The 13,904-nt window shown below is 44.6% G+C and overlaps 1 protein-coding gene across 6 annotated transcripts in view; it reads right to left on the bottom strand.

Annotated features, from left to right (window-relative positions):
* The window catches only part of RAP1GAP2 (RAP1 GTPase activating protein 2), a 241,162-nt gene that overhangs the window by 9,434 nt on the left and 217,824 nt on the right, over positions 1 to 13,904 (bottom strand). For all 6 annotated transcript variants that reach the window (XM_030536311.1, XM_030536309.1, XM_030536310.1 and 3 more), the window contains 7 exons: positions 10,735 to 10,872; positions 9,061 to 9,179; positions 7,797 to 7,910; positions 6,661 to 6,778; positions 4,883 to 5,009; positions 2,225 to 2,301; positions 1,060 to 1,098 (listed from right to left, as the gene is read on the bottom strand). In XM_030536311.1, the coding sequence (XP_030392171.1) occupies positions 1,090 to 1,098; positions 2,225 to 2,301; positions 4,883 to 5,009; positions 6,661 to 6,778; positions 7,797 to 7,910; positions 9,061 to 9,179; positions 10,735 to 10,872 (702 nt within the window). In that variant the 3' untranslated portion in view covers positions 1,060 to 1,089. The remainder of the gene's footprint in view (positions 1 to 1,059; positions 1,099 to 2,224; positions 2,302 to 4,882; positions 5,010 to 6,660; positions 6,779 to 7,796; positions 7,911 to 9,060; positions 9,180 to 10,734; positions 10,873 to 13,904) is intronic.

The raw sequence follows: 13,904 nt of genomic DNA, 5'->3' as shown, positions 1-13,904 counted from the left end.
CCAACTGGAATCTTTCAGTTGAGGTCAGCGGGCTTTGGAGCAGGCCCATATTACTTGCTGAAGGTAGTGATAGCTCTTAACGTGGAAGGCCAGATTTTTCACAGGTGCTAGCCACTCCATCTCCCTCTGAAGCCACAGAAGAGTTAGAGGTTGCAGCACTGCCAACCGTAAGTACTGAAAACTCATAAGTCAGCACACACAAAACAGGAGATTGGCTTAAAAATTGCCTGATTTTAAAAAAATTATACAGTGTGGGATACTTCTGGGGTTTGAGTCTGTTCACCACAACTATGAGAGCTAGAAACTTTTTTTTAATTGAATGAAAGCTGAGGTTTTTGTGAAACAACAGGACTCCCAAGAGCTGGGGCCTTAAGAGAAGCCACAACTGTCACAAGACCTGCAATAAAAACATTGGTCTTGCAAGCTTCTCTGTGTGCCTCATCAGTGTATTTCAACCTTGACTTGGAGGGAGCCACGTGTAAGCCAGAAGAATATCCAGACTCAAACTTCTGCATTTCTCTGATGAAACAGAGTTGTTGCCAGTTCTGATGGAGGCATTTTCTGCTGTGGACACGTGTCTATTTAGAACTAGACTGAGACCCGCCCCCGATCCTCCCCACTCCAGATAATCGCAGCCATTAGTTGAAAAACTGCTAAGGGTTTCAAAACAGTTCCCATTGCAATTCCATGTTTAAATGCTTGTAAAACATACCTGATGAGCTGAATAGTTCCATGCATGAGCTCTGCCCAAATTTTTTTTTGCAGGGGGGGATGTTTGAGCAATTTATTCAGCCTGTTTTTTTTTCCAGTTATGAGCATGAACAAAACGTATCCTTATTCTCACTGTAAAAATTCTAACCCCCTCCTCTAAAAAACAATGCAGCAGCTAAAACCGTAGACCTTGCCACAGTGAGATCTATTAGCCTACCGAACAATTGCCCCAAAAGGGAATGATAGAAGCCCCACTGGGACTCTTAAAACTATGCTAGATAAAACCCAAAGCAATGTACTATAATTGCATTGGAGGGGAATGGCCCAATCATCTTACAAAACACTTACCTTTTACAAGTTCATGTTGTCTGTTGCCTGCTAGTGACTCTATATAAAAGGTGAAAAAAGCAGAACACAGATTTTTTTTTCATACAAATAAAGGGACAACTGTGTGTAAAAAGCTTTTTACCCTGCACCTCCTGTATTTCTTAACTTGATCTACAATTGTCCCTAACAGGCCTCCAGAACAGGCCTGTGGGAAGGTCAGAAATTAGATTCACATCGCTAGTATCAGAGTGGGTGAAAAAAATAACAGAAAAAATGCTGATGAAATGTTTACAAAGACAACTTCTGCACAATTTGGAAGCATTTGGACAGGTACCCCTGCGGATATTGCCCAGGGACTGGCCATCAACAGTCCTTCTGCTTCTCCCAATCCCTTTTTCTGCCCTCCCTTTTCCTTTCCATAAAAGCAACATTGTACCCGTTTTGCACAACTGAGCCCAGAAGAAACTAAGTCGTCTATTTGGGAGTGCCATGCTCTGGTGACTGGCATTGGCATTTCCTGGGCTGGTGTGTGTCAACACTGGCATGTATGATGCTGCCTCTGGGAACCCACTGTAAGAGACTTAACGTGCTAGGAGCATATGTAATTTAGGGGGCGGCACGCCAGAGGAGGTGTGTGTATATGAGACCCCGTACCTTTTGTTATGGGGCTTACACACAGAACCATGCTCATTCCTTGGCCTCAGACTAGAACTTCTCTTTTCAGGTTCTGTTCTGGAGCAACCAGCGAGTTGCCCCCTCTGTAGGTTTGGTGGTGGTGGTGGTCTTTCCGCTCTGTGTGCTGTTGTGAGATATCCTACCAGAGTTAGACCCTTAGACATAGGGCTGCAGTCTCTGGTCTGCTAGAGTAACATTGTGCTCTGGGAACACTCCACTGCCTCTCGCACTAGCTGTCCCTTCTACACCTGGCATGAAGGAGGGAGTCAAGGTATCCCAGGGCATTGAACTGCTGTACCTGATTCTCCACAGGTGTAAAGTTGTTTACAGAAGCTAGAGTAGGACCCCCACTTGCCTGCTGCTGAGGGTCAGGGAGCTGCAATTGGCTCCCAGTGGCTGCTATTCTCTAGCCCAAGCATAGCTCAGACATAGTGGACAGCTGGAGCTGTAACATGTTCAGTGTGTGAGCCTATGCATCGTACACTGTCTGGTTACGATAACAGATACATACCGTGCTGGAACTGGCATGGCTAAGCTTATCGAAGCGAAACTTTAGATTGGACCTCGGAGAGTTTCTGCTCTTTATATCTGTCAGAAAACAAACAAAAAAAATCAAAAATCAATAAATGTTTGTTTAAGCTGTAATCTTGACTGCACCTAGACCAGCCCAACCAGCCAGTCACTTGAATGGCTTCTCACTGATTTTATCAATTATTTCATTTTTTCTGAAGGTTTTGCAAAACTTCCATATTAAGTAATATCTTGAATGGTGTAAATTGATGCTTAATTATATCCCATAATATTTCTGAGAAAAATGTCACCAAAAAGACTAATATATGACCGATCTAGGAAATGCATGGCATGGGTTTCAGTTTGCTAAGAGGACAAATATGAAATACAAATTTTAAACACAGAGAATGGCTGTTTTAATGTTGACAGAAGTAACTGGGAAGAATGAGGAGGAGGAGGAGGGCGTGTGATGGGCACATGGGTAAAGCTAAAGTTTCCCTCAAATTTTCCACTTCATCCTCCTTTTACAGCCGTTCCCTGTTACCAGTTTGTGAACAAATTAAACTGAGATGGCTGTTTAGCCAAGAGCTAATACTCTTAACTCATAACTTCCCATTATGCATTTTGCACTGGTATCATTTCCTCCCACACTCTTTAAGGGGAATGAAATTTAAAACAGTGGTAGGTCTATGTGTGAGGAGAATATGTCGCTGAAGTCCCGAACTCTTTGTCTGCACACACAAAACCTTCCAGAACAGAATGGTATTATTGTCATCATTTTAATGAATTAACAAAGGTTCCCATTCTGTCACCCTTACTTACTGTGAGTAGTGCCTTATTTTTGCTAGCGGTTCTATTGAAATGAGTGGAACTAGTGGCAGAGCGAGCTTCAGCTCAACATAAGCCTGACAGAATCATGCCCAAAGGAAACGTCTTAGTTACTGGTTATGTTCTGAATCACAGCATATTCCATGGAGCCAGTGACCTCATATGTAGGTTTCAAAGACTACTCCAGTTGCCAGTCCATTGAGAAGGAAACAAACCAACAACAAACACTGATACGCTTTAGTTATAAGAGAGAAATAAATTCCCTGTGCAGAATATAAACATAAAAAATACAAAGTCTGCTAAATGGATACTATGCTGACCGGGACTTGTCTGCAAGATACCTTTCAGGCCAAGATTGTAGGAAGACGTTAGCATTTCATTCACTTTCCGAGGCTGCTTCTGCACAGGCCAATGAGGGTATGCCTACACTTCAGGTGGGAGAGAGCTTGGGCTCGTATGCTAAAAACGGCCATATGAACATTGCAACTTGGGCTCTCAAACCTAAGGGAATGGATGGGTTTGAGAGCCCATGCCACAATGTCCACACTGCTGTTTTTAGCATGCTGGCTCAATCCCCGCTAGTGTGACTCTACCTGGGCTGGGAGGAGCTCTCCCACCTGCAGCAGAAACATAGCCTAAAGTGTAATATGATTGCTGATAGCGCCATCAGGCTTCTATGGATCAGAATGAGTCATTCTGTCTAATTTTTGAGGGACTGATTCAAAGCCCATTGGAGCCAATGGGACTTGAGCACAAGTCTAAATTCATTACTGCATATATATATATATAGGATTACATATGTGTTTACAGTCAAGCACTTGGTAAAGTGCATCTGCTGAACTGGGAGTGGTGGGGGGCCTGAAAAGACAACCATAAAAAGGTGCCCATTGACTTCAACAGATTTTGGTTTGGGCGTCCTGGGCCCCAGTCTGCAATCCTTAGTCATGTTGAGAGAGTCAAGCTCGCTGTCTCCATTTATTGACTTCAATGGGAGTATTTTCTAATGTGAATAAGGGTTGCCAAATCAAGCCCCAAGGAAGGGTCCAATTCTGCAACCCTCACACATCAAGTAGTACTTATTCATGTGAATTGGCCCATTGATTTCAGTTGAATTTTCGTAGGAGCAGGCGTTGAAGAATAGGGCTCTCAGTAACAGTGACTGGCAATAAAATATTCACTGGCGATTAATGGCTGGCTGAGGGGAGAACGGCTGAAGTAATTTGGCTCATTGTTTTGTGGGTTCTGTTTCAATGTACTGCCAGCAGCGCTATCGCACAGCTCAGACTAGGGCAGATTTTTCCTCACAGAAGATAATTTCCCAGTGCTGCCGGGGCCCTGGAAAACAAAAGGCAATAGATGCTGGGGAGACCGGTGGCCGCCTTTGCTGGGTTTCAAAAGAATGGGCGGGCCTGTGCCAGTCTGTTCCCCCATGCCAGTGCTGAATGGATCGTGGTGTTTCTAGGGGATCCAATGGCAACCTGTTTGCCATCTCCTCTGGGACAATTTCTGTCCAGAGACCAAAGAAACCTCAAAACAAACCCTACTGAAACATCCTCCACTACACACACACCTCTCTCTGGAGAGAGGATCAGAGAACAAACACCACCTGATGGATGTGTAGTCATGTTGCTTAATGCACTTCAGGTGCTCAGGCTCTATGGTGAAAGGGCAGCATAAGAACCTTATTAGAAGACTAAAGTGGAGCCAGATAGTTGGGTTTCGTTCCATGGGAGGTGCTTAGTGAATTGACCTTCTAGAGAGACATTTGTACATTAGCCCAACAGATACAAGTGTCTGTCCCATTCACGCGCTGCCACCCCATCCTACACACCTGTGGGACTCCTGCTCATGATCACCGGTGTAGCAGCAGCTGCCATGCTTGGATTCTCGTTGCTGGGAGAAGAGCCGTAGACAAACACGTCCTGTTTGAAAGGCGAAGCTGTGGATGGCTGGCTGCCCTGTAGCCAGAGATTGAGCAAAGACCTTTTTATGGAGAACTTTCGTCAGTGGTGTTCTATTTCTATTGCACTGCATCTCTGCTCAGCAGAGGCTCTGGTCCGAGAGCCCAGGTGGGAAGAGCAAGGTTCTTGGGAAAGGTGGTGTAGATGGAGCAAAGCCTGCTGGGGCTTACGCTTGCACAGCAATGTCCCCACAAGCTGCAATAAGGACTTTTGCACACCGTAGATTCAATTCCCCTCTTGTGTATGTGTATCAGGTGTGAATTCAGTGAGGAGAGGCCAAACCAGTGCAAGTGAGATCAAATTCAGGCCCAGTCCTGCAGCCTGAATTCCTTTGAGTAGTCCCATTAACCTCAACGTCAGGAAGGGCTGTAGGATTTTTGTTTTGTTTTTAATCAGTCTAATGCAGGGGTGGCTAACCTGTGGCTTCGGAGCCACATGCGGCTCTTCAGAAGTTATGGGCCTCCTTGTATAGGCACCGACTCCGGGGCTGGAGCTACAGGCACCAACTTTCCAATGTGCTGGAGCTGAGGGGAGTGCTCACTGCTCGACTCCTGGCTCTGCCCCCATCCCAACCCGCCTCCTCCCCTGAGCCTGCCATGCCCTCGCTCCTCCCTCCCAGAGCCTCCTGCACGCCATGAAACAGCTGATTGTGAAATGCAGGGAGGGAGCAGGAGGCACTGATCAGCGAGGCTGCTGGTGGGAGGGAGGAGTTGATGGGGGGTTGCCGACATATTACTGTGGCTCTTTGGCAATGTACATTGGGTAAATTCTGGCTCCTCCTCAGGTGCAGGTTGGCCACTCCTGGTCTAATGAATGGAATCTTGTAAGCTCCTTTGAAAACGGAACAGCTGAGTCACATGACAGAACACAGACTGTTACCACCACGCAGCCACTGATGCTGCCTCATCATGGCAGCAAGGCCCCTAGGACTGGGAACATGCAGGAATGATCCGAGTGAGGAAACTCGGATCATTATATGCTTGGCCCTGCCACAAGTTCACCATGTGACATCTGAAAAATCACTTCCCTCCCCTGTGCCTCAGTTCCCCCATCAATAACATGAAGGGAATGATACTTCTAGGCACTTAGCTACCGGGGTGATGAGTACAATGTAAATACGAAGGGGGAGAGAAAAGCCACAGCTATAGCTTCATTTCCACTGTAAATGTCATTACCAGCAGGATTTCTAGTTCTAGCTATATGCTGCAATCAGTTAAAGTGCATGCTACCGGGGTTCACTATCCCAGTGCCCAAACTAGCTAAATTCAGTCTACCCCGGTGTGTCTACATTAGCAGCAGTCACACCCCATGACTGCAGTGTAGACATACCCTTAGTTGTGCCTCATCATTTTACTGCACTGGCGACCAGCGGACGCTATCCTGAAGTTAGGGTGAGAACTGCTATAGAATTTTTAGTTAATTGAGATGATGGAAACTCAGTGATGGCTAAAGATAAATAAAAGCCCTGCAGTAAGATCCATGACATGAGGCTGCTTAGATAAATGTATAGCTATTATGGGTCTAATTCTGAACGTACACTAGTGTAAATCAGGTGTAACTCAATTGGAGTCAATGGACTTAGACAAGCGTAAGGAGGATCAGAAGCAGGCCCTACTGTATACAAGTGTGGTGGTATTTCAATACCTACCACGCTGTCGTATTCTTCCAAGGTTTCGCTCTCCCCTGCCGTGCTACCAAAGCTGCTGGTACTTGATGAAGAGCGTGAGATGTTTGATCTTCCATTCTCTTTCAATTTAATAAATGGCCTAGCAAGCAAACAAGAAGAAAACAAATGATTATAGCACAGACAGCTTCATGCTTAAGGCTAGTGGGAGATGTTTATCCTTGATTCAATTCCCTGACTGCAATGGAATTACAGCAGGGATTATTTTGGCCTGGAGTTTTTAAAACTATACATAATCATTAAAAAAAAAACCAGGAAGTTAAGTGACTGGTGTATAAGACTAACAGAAACAAATGGCCCATGTTAATTCCCTAAATGCTAACCAGAACACTAAATATTTCTATTGATTTCTCTTCTGTTTTCCACAGATTCCTACTAGCCTCACCTTTTAGATATTCTGCAGTAACAGTCCTATACAATGCTTTTATTGCAATGCTGTGGTGTTTTGGACAATATCTGCAAAATACTGGTTGTTGGTTATTTTTTAGTAAGAGTTCATGAGAGGATTACAGATATTTTCACACAAGCGAGGGAGATGCCTGCTTTTGTTGTTTTTTCCTCAATACCAAATCTTATTTAAAGAAAGATACAGTGGTAGGTTTGCTGTAAGTGAGTTATACAACTGAACTTTCCTCTCGCGTGGTTGTCTGTAGGCCCCTTACTGAACTGCATTGGTATGAACTCCAGCATTAAGGAGAACTATGCTGCACCAACTCATAGACTCAAGGACTGGAAGGGACCTCGAGAGGTCATCGAGTCCAGTCCCCTGCCCTCATGGCAGGACCAAATACTGTCTAGACCATCCCTGATAGACATTTATCTAACTTACTCTTAAATATCTCCAGAGATGGAGGTTCCACAACCTCCCTAGGCAATCTATTCCAGTGTTTAACTACCCTGACAGTTAGGAACTTTTTCCTAATGTGCAACCTAAATCTCCCTTGCTGCAGTTTAAGCCCATTGCTTCTTGTTCTTTCATTGGAGGCTAAGGTGAACAAGTTTGCTCCCTCCTCCTGATGACACCCTTTTAGATACCTGAAAACTGCTATCATGTCCCCTCTCAGTCTTCTCTTTTCCACACTCCAGCTTTTTCTCTTTACCTTTCTTTGTTGGGGCATATTTCAGGAGAGCTAGGGTTAGATGAGGTTTCCGATTTCATGTCTTGAGAAGAATGTCCCCCGTCTGGTGTTTTCTGCGTTCCCGAGACACTGTCACTGAGGGGCAAAGAACAGATTGGGCGAATTATACAAGAGACAAGAAACAGTTGGCCAAATTCTGCTCTCTATTAGACAACGTAAATCCAGCAGAGCAACAATTGCTGACTCAGGACCAGACGCCTGACACGAAACCCACTTATAAGGGATCCTGGCACCTGACTTGTGGCAGAGAAGATGTTTGCTATCTTGCCTAGCAAATGACAACAGTATGCAAAGTCTCTAGCACCAAACAATAGTTTCTATAGTGCTGGCCAAACTGATGCATGGTTTAGGTAGGTAGAGGAGTCTCCTCTTCAAACAAGGTGTCTGCTGGCAAGGACCCCAGGTTACAACCCGTCAAAAACTTTGGGGAAGTTTGGATCCTAACCTAAACTTTGGGTCTGGACCTTCTTTCTAGAATGGGCTGAGTCAGCATCTTAGAGCCAAACCCTCTTGAACTTTGCACAAGTTCTGATCAAAATCTGGCCCACCTGAGTCTCTGTGTTCTATAGTACAAATAGAATCATATTAAAAAACCTGACCCTAGTTTTAATCAGGTCAGCTCCATGCTTGGATTCGTTCTATTCTAAGCCCATCTGTGTGCAGTGCTGGTCATATCACTCACTCTGACATAGAGACCAGTGTCGATTTACAGCCTAAATACCCTTTCTAAGCAAGAGCATTCATGTCATTTCCCCCTCGTCTGGAATCGCTCAAGCAAGTTTTTGTTTATTTTACTTTTTTTTATTTTAACTTTTAGCCAAACTTTGGCATCTCACCTTTAATCAGATGAACTACAATAACACTGCTTTTAGAGCTAGCAAGGTGTGGAGATTCATGGGGAAGGCAGGAAGCCCTTGAGATCTTAGGCCTTGTCTTGACTAGGAAAAAAGGTCAGAGATGATGAAGTGTTAGCCAACTTCTGTTAGCTACCACAACTTCATCCATGACTTTGCCCCTCGTATAGGCAAAGAATAACACTTAGCTCGATGTGGTCAACCAATGAGGGGAGCCTAGGGTCAGCCCCAGTCACCTAACATGAGTTAAAAAGTGTCTATGCTAAGGGCAAAGTCATGGTGGGGTTACAGGATAACAAGCCTGCTCTCTTTTCCTAGTCAAGACAAGGCCTCAGACAAAACAATTACTACTGCTGCACTTCAGTGCTTACCATCTCGTCCTGCTTTCTGATTGGCTTTCTGATCCAGTGTGCAGGCGGGGGAACAACCCCGACCGTCGCTTAATAGGACTCCTTGACTGGTTCTTGGCTGTTGCTGCGGCTACAGGAGGCTGAAAAACAAAATGTTCCAATTTCAAATACAACAAAAATATTCCTCTCCAGGATCTTCCTCTGGCCATAGCCAAGATGAAAATTACTCCAGACACTTATTTCCAGCTGTGCATTTTTTTCCTCAGCGTGAAGATCTACAACATATTTCAAGCCATTCCCAAAACAGATTAAAACATCTGGGAAGACAATCTGAAAGTTATAATTCCCCCAAAGACAACGGAATAAACTTTGGTCCAAAACAAGCAAAGCATTTCAATCTGCCACACAGATCTCGTCCTCATCCTTACTACGCACAACTGGCTAGAAAATTGCCACATGATGTCTTACACCAGCCTTGCAAACCAAGTTCACATTCATTAATACACCTTTTCTACGAATATTTCTGCCTACAGAGTTTTAGGGAGATGTATAGCTTGGATAACCAAAGATTGTAAGAGGACAGGATAGCCCAAGGATAAAGGATTTGAAGCATATAGAAAGGAGAGGAGTTGTTTAGGGTCATTCAAGGGGGTATAACAAAGACTAATCAAGTGACAAGAAAAGGAAAATTAGGTCTGAATAAAGAGAAGAAATCCTAATGAGGATGGGCCAGACCGACAAAGATATTTAGGCATCTAAATGCATAGAGAGTTGCCTGGGAGGTTTACTGAAGCACCTGTGCAAGTTAGGCACCTAATTCCCACTGACTATCGGTACACTATCAATGGGAGTTATGCACCTAACATTTGTAAATCTGCACCAACAGCTATAAGCTTTTGGAAGAGTCTCCCCAAGAGAGTGGTGGAAGCCCTGTCACTTGAGATATTTAAACCTGAACTGATTACAACACTAGGCAATATACACGATTGTGGCATCACCTACAAGCCCTGACAGAGACCAGGATCCCAGCGTACCAGGCGCTACACAATCATATATTAAGTAATAGTCCCTGTTCTGAGGCATTTACAATCTCATTAGACAAGATGGACAAAGGATGGGACTGAGAGGATAAACAAGGGCACAGAGCGGTGAAGTGACTTGTCCAAGGTCACACAGTAGGTTAGTGGCAGAGCTAGGGACAGTCCCCCAGGTCTCTTGTCACCCGATCCAGGCTTTATCCACACTAGAGCATACTTCCATATACTGCAGGGAACAGTACTGTGCAGGAAAGAAAGGCTAGACTAGACCGGGGTAGGCAACCTATGGCACATGTGCCGAAGGTGGAACGTGAGCTGATTTTCAGTGGCACTCACTGCATGGGTCCTGGCCACCGGTCCGGGGGGCTCTGCATTTTAATATATTTTTAAGTGAAGCTTCTTAAAACATTTTAAAAACCTTATTTACTTTACATAGAACAATTGTTTAATTATATATTATAGACTTATAGAAAGAGACCATCTAAAAACATTAAAATGTATTACTGGCACAGGAAACCTTAAATTAGAGAGTGAATAAATGAAGACTCGGCACATCATTTCTGACAGATTGCCGACAGTCCAATATATGTCTTTTCTCACCGCTTGCGCCTCCAATCTCGCAAGAGTGACTGTGTCTCAGCAGATGTGCTGTACTCACCGAGAAGGTGGTCTTTGTTATTTCACCACTGTTGTGGGTGATTCCTCCACTCAGGCTCCCTGGGATCCCTCCACTGTGATGTTTCTTCTGACTCCCCACCATGGTTTCCATTGAATGGCTGCGGACTCGAATGGCTCTCTGTAGACAAGTTAACAGGAACAGGGAACAATCCCTTGCTATTAGGCCAGAATACTATTTCCTTGCACTAACTACCCCTTTGCATCTCCACAGGATGTTGTCAGAGTTTAGAAAATCAGAGTCAGTAGCTTCTGAAACCCAGAGTTGAATATGTGAACAAAGAGATCCACTCCGGGAACCTGACTTTTATCCTAGGATGAAGCAGCAATACCACCACATGATCTACAAGTGCAATTAAATTCACCAGCATATATCGAATGTCGACAGCTGAGTTCATGCAATGAACGGCTCACAAAGGATTAAAATTCACACGGTGTCTGCATCATCTAAGTCCTCAAAACAGAATGTAGGTGGGTCATGGATCTCATACTGGCTCTCATGAATCACCCAAAATGGCATAAAGACTCCTCTGCATCCACAACCAACCAAAGAAATCCTTCAGGAGATGGATTGTCACAGTCACTTTCACCCACAAGCCAAGTTCTACTAGAAGACAAGAAAAGGACAAGCAAGTTCATTAACTAGTCTTTTCTCATGTATGCCAGTGTTTCTCAACCGGTGGGGCACAACTGGCAATCGGGAGAGCGGCAAGTCATTGAGAATTGTATTACACTGTAGAGCGAAGAAAATCTCCCTCACTTCCCGCAATACCCTCCCCCCCTTCAAATAGTCTCTGTCACCCTCTCAAAATACACCCACCAAATTACATGGAGTGGGGTCACCGATATGTTTTTTACTCTACCTTTTATAATAAATTTCAGAGGGTCGCAGACCATTTGACTAAGGACTTGCCAACCTGAAAAAGTTGGAAACACTAATATTTGTTGCACCATAGTTAGCTACCTAGCACGCAGTAGAGGACACCTATATGGCAAACTATACAGCAAACACAACATATGTTTTCCTTTTACTGTCTTCATGAGTTTTATGCACACAGTTTATGGACTGAGGACACATCATTGTCTACCCCGTGTCTCTGACAGGTAAGCATTGGTAGTGAATGGGAAAGCCAGAAATAAAACCTGAGAGTCATGGCTGATAGTCTCCTGGCAGGAAAAGAACCCAGAAATCCTACTTCCCAGGCCCTGCTTTAACCATTAGACCACATTCCCCCTGAGAACCCTCAACAGAAACAATGACTTCTAGGAGTTGGGCACTGAAGTATCTCTGGAATTCCCACTAGGTGTGTATCTGCATCCTTAACAGTTTTAAATACCATTAAAAAAGCAGCCCTTGGGCCTTAGTGAGAAGGAAATATTACAATATGTGCCATTCTCTGCCAATTACTTTGATCTAGAAATACTGTAACCCCAGGGTGCCATGCACCCAGTCACAACAGCTAATGCTACAGTACTGAACTGGCTGATGTGACTTTGTTTTTTAAACCAGTAGGTGTCAGCTCAGCCTAAAGAAATGACTGTGACTGTACATTCCCAAGACAATTTAACCCCATATCCCTTCCTGCAAGCAAAATCAAGACAAAACATAAATCCATAATTTGTTTATTATGATTGATGTGTGTATATATTAGCAATACTTGAAAACCAAATTAATTGTTGTAACTGACCGGTATCTTTACTATCCATAACTAATGTTCTCCACGTACAGTATATTCGGATAAAGTGCTTTCTCAGTTCATGTATTGTATTAGCTCACTCAGCTTTCCCTGTCAACAAAATGTTAGCATTTCGTCCTGGCATTTATTTAGGGGGTCATAAATATTATGGCCTGGACCTTGCGAAGACTTACACATACACAAACTTAGCTTTGTGAGTGGTCCCGCTGACTTCTGTGGGATGACTCGCTTTAAATAAAGTTAAGCATTTGGTTAATACTCTGCCGGATTGGGGCCGGAGAAAAACAAAATCTGTTGACATGGCCTGTTCTTCTCTGAATTGGTGCTGGATTGCCATGCCTAATTCTCTGTGCATCAGGTTGAAAACAAGCCCACTTCATCTCAGCTAATAATGAATATTTATAACCCACAATTCCTAGAAATAAACATGTTACATTTTAAAATCCGAAGTCTGCCTGGTGCATTTTTCACACTTGTGACTTTTAATTCTAACAGGACAGCTCCCTATGGCCGACCTGGCACTCGTGCTGCTTGGTTTGTACTGAAACAGGAGGTGTCCCACAGTGATCTGGGCCTTCAAACAAGGTTCCAATTCCAGCTCTGCCTTCCTCTCTGCTCCTGAGCCCACCCCAGGGACTGCTGGGCGAGGACAAGGACATGAAAGCCAACCAGTGTGAAGTCAGAGCTGGACAGAAGAGCAGGCTGGTGGATGGCTCCCCAGCGAGAAGGTGAGCAGCCTCTGGGAAAACCTGTGCTGGGTTCGCATGTGAGAGGGAGCAGGAAAAGTGCCTGTGACGGGGCTGGGAAAAACAGCCTGGAAGGCAGGCTGGCAGGAGAGCCCAGGCAGGGAGTAGCTCCTGGGCGTGATGAGTGATGGGAACTGTTGGGCTGGGAGCGGCTGCTTCTCTACATGGACCCAAAAACTGGAGACTCGGGGAGAGGGACACACCAAAGATATTTACACCTAACTCCCATGGATTTCAATAGGAGTTAGCCATGTAAATGCTTTTCCAGATTTGGGTCCAAGCTCCCTTACACCTCAGCTACGCTGCCTGGCCGTGAAGAGCTGAAACCACTGCCAAGCAAAGGAACAGTTTGAAATTCTGAGGCGCATGTGAAAGGATTAATTTGCTTTAGCCAGGAAGGAGAGGACATTGGCTTTGTAGGGAGAGGCTAAAAGCACCCAGACACCTAATCACCGAAGCCACCAAACTGAGGCAGCTGCAGCACCCGATGAGCAGTCGGAAAGCAGGCCTGGCATAGGAGGCAAATAGAAATGAACACGTGTCATTTCTTTCCACCCTCCCTTCTCCCCCCAAACCACTTTATTTACCATTTCTTCTCTCATTTTATATTTACACTGGAAACACACTGTGAAGGACATAAGCTATCAGGCAGATCTGCCGTGCTGTCCAAAGGTAACAAGGCAAACGCAAAATTACTCTGGCAGCTGTAT

This window comes from Gopherus evgoodei, chromosome 17, assembly GCF_007399415.2.
Source record: "Gopherus evgoodei ecotype Sinaloan lineage chromosome 17, rGopEvg1_v1.p, whole genome shotgun sequence".
NCBI classification, from domain to species: Eukaryota; Metazoa; Chordata; order Testudines; family Testudinidae; genus Gopherus; species Gopherus evgoodei.
The sequence above is the reverse complement of the archived record's forward strand: the minus strand, read 5'-3'. Positions and strand labels throughout refer to the sequence as shown.